Raw genomic sequence first — 8988 nt, forward strand, 5'->3', positions numbered from 1 at the left:
AACATTAAAATCAAGATGTGTCTCGCTGCATTGCGCGAGTACTCTTCTAGTTATATTATAAAGCATTTGACAAAAACTCTTAGAAATCATTTTTTATGCATGAAATATTGTTTGTTGATGCCTATACAAATTATTATCTTTATAAAAAAATATTATTAAACCTAAAATAAATTACTTCGTTATATGTTAAATTAAATTATAATAAAAATTTTGAATTAAAAAATATACAAATAAAAACTTTTAAATAGTTAATTTCTACTAATATTGATATAACTTTTGCAAATTTTATATGATATTTTCAAATTTATATTTTATTTAAAAATAAAAACATTATCGATTTATTAAAACCATATAAAATCGTATTATATCGACATGGATAAAAAAAAACAAAATATTGAAATAAAAATGTGTCCTATATTTATAATAGTCTTTACCGTAATTTTTAGTACTATTTTTGTACATTTTTATCGACTACTATCTTTAATTTGAGAGTGAAGTTTAATTTTGGTACTTCAAGCTTAGTGCAAGTTATGAAAATGACACCTAACTTTTGATAAGTCTAGAAATTGTCCTTATAGTTTGCATTTTGTTTTGAAAATGGTCCATGTTCACTAACTTTATAAAGATGTCCATTAATAAGTGAAGGGCCAACGTCTTTATCTTTTTACCTATTTTTTAAAGTTCTCTTGATCAGCCTAACCCCGTTCTCCGCCAAATCCTCTAGAAACCTCTTCCTTGTATTCGCCAGTGATACTAGATTTGTTCATGATCATTGAAGATGATTTGGTTCCAGATTTAAGTCCATGGAGATCGGTGGAATACGTCATATCTAAGTTTTGAGACCGATGAAGGAGGTCGGATCTGAGCTCTGGAGATCGACGGGTGAGGTTTGTTGTTGGAGATGGAAAAGCTCCTTGTCGAAGATGATGGAGTTTAGGGTGTTACCTCTATTTTGTCGGAGATGATGGGGACGTGGTGCTAAATTGAGGGAGGGAGGCATGCCAAATAAGAATGAAGATGGTGTTGTGCTGTGAAGGAAAGGGTTCGCTGAAAAATCAAGGATTGTTGTCGGAAAACCACAATGGAGGTGTGGCAGGTGGTGTTTCAAACGGTGATGGTTAAATTGTCTTGAAATACTGAAACTCTATGAATAGGAGCACCAAACCATAACCAATTTGACATTTGATTGGGTAAGGATCAATTGAGAAAAATAATCGATTAAGGTTAATCAACCAAGAGATGAGTGGTTGAGAATAATAGACAAATAAGGGGTTGGTTTAATTCTTTCCAGATAAGAGGACAGTAAGACATAAATGTCTTTAAAAAAAATAGAAAAAACAAACAGTCTGAATAACCCTAACTTTTACTGAATCAAACATAAGAGGCTTATAATAGGTTTTTTAAAACCCTAAGCCTTAGGTAGTGCCAGATTAGTTTGAGCCTAGAAGTCTCAGGTTCAAATCCAAAAGAAAACAAAAATCCTCTTATGGTATCGGAGTTTCAAATGTGATAACTTCGGAATGCCGGCAAAACAAACGGTGAAAGTAGTGATGATATATTTAAGAACTTGTGGTTGAGAATACAGTTTCATTCACCCAACTAAACCACAACCATTCATATCCATGGCTGCCATCAAATATCTCAGGTGGACCACAGACCTCCCACCTCTCTCCATAGCCATAGATAAAACCAGAATCTTGACAGCCAATCAAAATCGAGCTAAAGATTTATAAAGATAAACATCAGATCACCAATCTCACCCAAAACCCCCCTTATAAATCCACTTCAGCACCAACCCATCTTCATAACTCAAACTCTCCCACCATCACAACACCATCTCCTAACCAAACCCACAAAAATGGCAGCTTCCACCATGGCTCTATCATCTTCTTTCGTCGGACAAGCAGTGAAAGCAGCACCGTCTGGTTCTGAGATCATCGGAAATGGAAGGGTGTCCATGAGGAAAACAGCAGTTAAGAAGACTGCACCATCAGGAAGCCCATGGTACGGTCCCGACCGTGTTAAATACCTCGGCCCATTCTCCGGTGAGGCCCCATCTTACCTCACCGGAGAATTCCCTGGCGACTACGGTTGGGACACCGCCGGACTCTCCGCTGATCCCGAGACGTTCGCCAAGAACCGTGAGCTTGAGGTCATCCACTGCAGATGGGCCATGCTCGGAGCTCTTGGGTGCGTCTTCCCCGAGCTCTTGGCTCGTAACGGAGTCAAGTTCGGCGAGGCAGTATGGTTCAAGGCTGGAGCCCAGATCTTCAGCGAAGGTGGTCTTGACTATTTGGGAAACCCTAGTTTGGTTCATGCACAGAGCATCTTAGCCATCTGGGCTACTCAGGTGATCTTGATGGGTGCGGTGGAGGGTTACAGAATTGCGGGTGGACCACTTGGTGAGGTGGTTGACCCACTGTACCCTGGTGGCAGTTTTGACCCGTTGGGTCTTGCTGATGACCCAGAGGCGTTTGCTGAGTTGAAGGTGAAGGAGATCAAGAATGGAAGGCTGGCGATGTTCTCGATGTTTGGGTTCTTCGTGCAGGCGATTGTGACCGGAAAGGGACCATTGGAGAACCTGGCTGACCACCTTGCGGACCCTGTTGCAAACAATGCATGGTCCTATGCTACAAACTTTGTACCTGGAAAGTGAATTCAGAACCAAAAGGATCAACTTGTTTGTGAATTAATTACTGATTATTAATATATGGTTTTAGTTTTCTGGCATTTGGTGGTTGTTTAGTTTTTATTTATTATAATTATCTCTTATTTTCTTTTCTCTTTTAAAAAAGTTTCGAAAACATGAGTTTTTTTTTCCTTTTTAAAATTTCGAGAACACAATCTATGGTTAGGAGATGGATAAAAATCTTGTATAAATCTTAAAAAACTTATACTATAATTAATAAAGACTTAATTTTTTTTAAATCAAACTTATACATAATCGGTCCTAGTTCCGGTCCCCTCCTATATTGAGGTGGCATTTGTTTTTCAAGAGATGTTGAATTCTGAAATCTTATTTCATTTCTGATTAATAATGGGTGATGCTAAAGTCTGAAATCTGAATCAATAAGACTAGTTGTTTTTGTAAACTGACAAACGTCTGAAGTGTGAACTTTGAAACAATAGTTTGTTCTTGTAAAATCAGATGCAAACATTTTACAAAAATTCTTTTGATTTTCATACAATTTCATTGTCATCTCAACAATTGCTTATCAGATGGATCACAGTAAGAACCTTTTAGATACCTTTCAAACTTCCGATGCTATCGGAATGCCACCAGTAAGCTTGTTTGTGGAAAGACGATACTTTTGCTAGATGATAAATCGCCGATATAAGTTCTTATTTCACATTAATTTTCAAAGCTAACCTATAAGCATATATATATATATATATATATATAGAGAGAGAGAGAGAGAGAGAGAGAAGGTGAGGGCGTGCATTTCACACTGGTGATAAAAGGACGGTGACATCCTGGTGGAGAAAGAAACAATAGAAAAAGAGAATCAAAGAAATAAGAAACTAAGAGGTTCTTTAAGATATTAATTTATCTCTTATTTATCCGGACCCTATTAAGTGATAAGAAGCTCTGAAAATAATAATAAAAATCAAACAGTCTTAATTACAAAACGTCTGAACAAATCAGACATAAATGATAATTAAGCACCGAAAAAAAAAAAAAAAACCCTGGTCTTGAAATTCCCCAAAACAGTTGGGCCATAACTGGTCCTAACCAATCGGTGCTGAATCAGGTCCAATTTGACCATCTCTATCTACGATAATTCAGCCCAAAGCAAACCTTTATGTTATTAGCTTCTAATGTAATATGACATAAACGATGCTACAAACCAACATCAATCCAAGAAACAAAGATCTCTAACCATCAAAAACTATATTTTCATCGTCGGTTTCGGTTCAACTTGCAATCTTTGTTAGTTACATGAAACAGGTACTTATATCGTTGGTTATCTACTTCGGCTATGCATAAGGTCGGCAAGCGAGATCTTTCCCGAGTTTCCCGTGTCGAGCCGATCAAAAATTGTGCATATCTGCAATATGTCTTTCTCCGTAACCTTTCCCATCTCCTTCAGCTTGTATATCACGTACTCCGACTTGCTGAAATCGTTCGCCATAACAACAAGTAATTAACACTCTTTACTTATAACCCGTATCTAACAGATCTTTTTTGTCCAACAGGCCTAATATGGTAAGACCAATCAGGCATAACAGGTTTGATAGCTAACCATTTACCGTCCTATAAATGGATTGGGCTTGCTCATGGACTAATGGACCCAGAACAAAACACCAAAATGGAACCACTTTCATCTGATTACTATTTTGGGGAGCCAACTTTTAAAATCGTCATTTAATCTATGTACATGATTATGATCTTTTTGTATTGCTCAGGTTCGCCCATTAATATTAACGGACCAGCCCAGCCCCGCCCTGCCCTGCCCCTTTTTTCTAGAATGGTTGTCTAAATCAGCTTTTCTAACGATACCTTGACCCTAATTAGTAGGCACATAGAATCAAAATTCGGGTTTCAAGAATACGAGGAACCCAATCATATTAATCTCTGGAAAAGCCATCGAGAGAAAATGAGGTTCAAACATATACCCAGAAAAAGGGTCCAAAGTCTATCCGACATGGGACTCCAACACCCTACATTCACGTATCTTATTATGTTCATGTGTATCATTTTAGTAGAACTAGCAAATTACCTCACGGAACCATTGTTGTCGATATCTGCAGCAAGAAACTGAGCGACCGTGAGATCTTGACCAAGAACCCATTTAACCATGCTCCTATGCCGCTTATCAACGCGAGCCTCAGCCAAATACAGAAAGGCACGAGCAACAGCAAGTGTCGACACAAGCAACCAAACAGACGCAAAAACACGACCAGCGGTTGTTGTAAACGCTTTATCACCATAACCAACCGTAGTCACGGACATAACCGACAAATAAAAGCAATCAAGCCAACCAAGACTCTCCACAAAATGCAAGACCGCAACACCTATACCGATACAGAGAACCACAACCCCTAATGCCAACGCCACTTTCATTCGTATCCTCATTCGACCCTTTTTCACATCGATTATATACGAAGGATGATCGCCCTTTTTCCGGTTACTTAAAGAACTTAACAAGTAATTCTCTTGAAGATCAAGAACATGACTAACCATCCCACTGAGCAAAATGTCGATAAACCCGAATCCAACCAACACAAACAAGATCGAAAAAAGCTTAGTTACAGAACTGTTGGGAGTTATATCGCCATAACCAATAGTACACATTGTAACAATACAGAAATATAAAGCATCAATAACCACATGAGTCTCAGAACCCATGAAATTTTCCCTGTTATACCAGTATATAATCACACCAAGTAACAAATACATGATCAATAACACAACCGATTGACGAATAATCGAAGGAGACACTAATTGAGGCGGTTTAGGTTTCGAAGGTGGGTCGAATTCGTTGATTGTAGAAATGGCAGGGGCAGTTTTCGATCGATGGAGATTAATCTTCCTAAAAGGGTAATTAGGATCAACTGATCGATTAGAGTCTGGATTTATAACAGGAATTTGTTTAGAAGCCGGATTCGGATCAGAAGAAGAAGCAAAAGCTCTTGGAGAAAGATTATGATTATCATTTAGGTTTAGGGCATCAACAATGTGAGAAGATGATGATGATGACGCTTCTCTAGGAGAACCAAATATAAGCATATCTTTGAACTCCGATGGAGTAAGAGATGCCGGAATAGAGATTTGATTTTCTTCCGGTAGAGGACATAGTAACGACGGCGTTCTCGGAACTTTTCCATACGACGGAAGAAGCGGCTCCTTTTCCATCAGGGGGTTCGCCGGAAAACCGCTTGAAATTCAGGAAATCAAGGTGGTTTTCATGTGGGCATTCAACTACACGACTGAAATCTATAAAACCAGAAGGAAAACATGCGATAATTGAAATCAACCAACCTTGTAATACATGCAAAATCGATTCAGGAAACGTAGTGATTATCTGATGGTAGTGTAGAGTGTAGGGAATTCGTTGATTATTTAGAAAGTGGGGAGTATCGATGAGGGTGGAAGAGGGGGAAAAGGAAGAAGAAGGATGATGAAGGTGGTGTTGATTGAGTCATTATCGATTGTTTCGGGGCCCTAGGAATGCTGGGAACACGATGATATCACGGGGAGACAACAGACTGTAAATTACACCGCCAACTCAGTGCTCCATGGAGGTTTTTTTTTCGCGTCGGATGAGACTAAGTTACAGATTTGGTCCCTTGACTATTTACTAATGTGCAAATTTAGTCCATTAAGAAATTTGTATTACTTCCTTTCGAAATAGTCACATTAATGTCCCTTTTGATTCACGACCGTTGTGACTCAAGATATGTGTCTCATATAACGTTATGATCTCGTCATGGATCATAAGGCTTAAAGGTTGGCATCGTTGTCGTGCTACGTCTCACGTCATTTGAAACCTTGTTTTGATCCCAGTATTTTAAATGGGTGTTTGGTACACAAAAAGAATTGGATATAACTGGAGTGGATGAGTAAAAATGACATGAGTAGTTTAGTAATTTATCAAATTTCTCTCGTTTTTTATATTTGTCCCACCGTTTTTGGTGTGAGAAACAAAATTCATTTTTTTCTCACTCATGCCTTGTTCTGTTATAGTCTAATGCTAAATCAAATATGAGACAATAAGTTTTTGTTTTGTTTTGTCCTGTCTTGGATACCGTACGTACTGTAGCATAACAGCGACTTATTCGGTATTTTCAACCTGAGTATGTAGTGTTATCTTTTTTTCAACAAATGCACCATAAAATTGATTCCATTCGTTACAATTTATGTTTTAAAGAAATATAAATTCTTTAATTCAGTAATTTGTCAACAATTTTATTAGAACACATAAAGTAACGGGAGATGACATCAATTGCTAAAAAGACATTGTTTAATATGTATATATTATGATACATGTGAAGGTTTATTTAAGAAGTGGTAAATATTTGAGAAGTAAAGAAACGATTCTAACATATCGTCTGATCAATATTTGTGGCTTTGACCATGAAGCATGAGATAATTCCTCACATGGGTGTGCGGAAGATAGATGAGTAATTTCGTAACTTTTACAAATAGGCGACAAACGAGTCCATATGTGAACTATTTAACTGATTCATATATGAACCCACGGGTTCACTATGTGAATCGGTTTAATTAGTTTATATGTGAATCACAATGGTTAATATGTGAATTAGTTAATTAATTCATACATGAATAAGTTAAAAGTGTTCATATATGAATTACACGTGTTCACATACGAACATATAGTTTATATGTGAATCATAAAGCTTATTTGTAAACGTTATGAAACTACCCTCTCTATTTTTCGCATAGCCGTAATTTTTGATCAGTCAAATCCAATATTGACCGTATGAAGGGTTAGAATCACTTATTATTTCTCAAAAGGGTAAAATGCATAAAATAGCAATATACTTTCATAAATTTCCTTATTATAGCATTGTACTTTCAGTTTTTCTTATTACAACAATGTATTTTCAAACTATTTTTTATTAGAATATTGTACTTTGAAAAATTTATCCATTATAGTATTGGGTAACCTTTTGATTTAAATTTACCCATTATATTAGGTTTCCATGCCACCTCATTGTCCACGTAGGTTGTCCACATGTACTATAGTGATGTAACTTTCTTACTACATCATTGTACTTTCAAAATTATTTATCATAGCATCTACTAGGTTCTTATTAAACACTTATTTTTAATTTTAATTTTTAGATATTTTACATGTTATTTAATAAATGTATTAAATGAATTAAAAAAATTCTAAATTATTCATTAATACCAATATCAATAAAACTAGTAGAATACAACTTATCTCGCTAATATTTTTTAAAAAATATGTGTTTTTTGAAAAAAAGGAAAATAAGAATTGTTCATTTTTTAACAAAAAAATATTATCTTTTAAAGAATATATTATATTTGTTCAAAAAAAATTTACTTGACGTATAAATATATTAAGTTAATTAGATTTTTTTAATATAGCAATATTAAAAAATCATAGATAACAATTTATTTCGTTAATATTTTAAAGAGAACTTTAAAATATATGTTTTTATTTGAACAAAGTAAAATATGAAAAGTTACCTTTTTTACAAACAAAATATATCTCAAAAATAATATTTCATATTTATTTAATAAATATTTTACTCTAAAAATATTTAATTTGAATGCAACTTAATAAGAAAAAGTAAAAAAAATATTTTTTTAGATTATAGCAATGAAAAATGAAAATTAATAATAATAATAATTAAAAATAGGTTTTTATTTTAATTTTAGTTAAGTTATCAAAATGATGTGTCATCCACATCACCTCATTAAAGCCATACAAACAAAAAAGTCAAATGGTTAATCGGTTTAAAACGTAATAGGTTACCCATTACTATTATAGGTAGATTTTTTAAAGTACAATACCTTAATAAAAAATAATTTGAAAGTACATTGCTCTAATAAAGAAAAAACAAAAGTAGAATGCTAGAATAAGAAATTTTATGAAAGTATGTTGCTATTTCATGCATTTAACCCTTTCTCAAAATAACCTTTGGCTTATACTATAATATAAATATATTATATGTATATAGGTGGGAGATTTTTCACAAACTCAACCAATAGTACAAACCACATAAATCAATTAATTGAGATATTTATTAAAATGATAGAAGTTTATTTATTATGATTTAAATATTTATAAAAAAATATCGGAGTTTATTTATTATAATAAATACTTGATATTATAAAACAATAAAGATATTCATTAAAACTAGAAGCGTACTCGCGCAATGCAGCGAGATACATCGTGTTTTTAATATTTCATTTTATTCTTTATCTCAGTCGATGTTATAATATGGCTTTATGTAATTTTGAGAAAGCGATGATGTTTTTATTTTTGAATAAAA

At 34.5% G+C, this 8988-nt stretch overlaps 2 protein-coding genes across 2 annotated transcripts; one reads left to right on the forward strand and one right to left on the reverse strand.

Annotated features, from left to right (window-relative positions):
* Positions 1-1817: 1817 nt before the first annotated feature.
* Positions 1818-2730, forward strand: LOC112522556 (chlorophyll a-b binding protein of LHCII type 1-like). The gene has a single exon (XM_025131753.1). It carries the CDS (start codon positions 1859-1861, stop codon positions 2654-2656), a length of 798 nt encoding a protein of 265 aa, XP_024987521.1. The 5' UTR covers positions 1818-1858; the 3' UTR covers positions 2657-2730.
* A 1180-nt stretch (positions 2731-3910) lies between these two features.
* LOC112523500 (two-pore potassium channel 3-like) lies at positions 3911-6132 on the reverse strand. Its single transcript, XM_025133123.1, has 2 exons — positions 4722-6132; positions 3911-4116 (listed from the first exon to the last, which is right to left on the reverse strand). Exons 1-2 carry the CDS (start codon positions 5855-5857, stop codon positions 3966-3968), a joined length of 1287 nt encoding a protein of 428 aa, XP_024988891.1. The 5' UTR covers positions 5858-6132; the 3' UTR covers positions 3911-3965.
* Positions 6133-8988: the final 2856 nt, after the last annotated feature.

This window comes from Cynara cardunculus, assembly GCF_001531365.2.
Source record: "Cynara cardunculus var. scolymus isolate 2C chromosome LG 12, CcrdV1, whole genome shotgun sequence".
Classification (NCBI taxonomy): domain Eukaryota; kingdom Viridiplantae; phylum Streptophyta; class Magnoliopsida; order Asterales; family Asteraceae; genus Cynara; species Cynara cardunculus.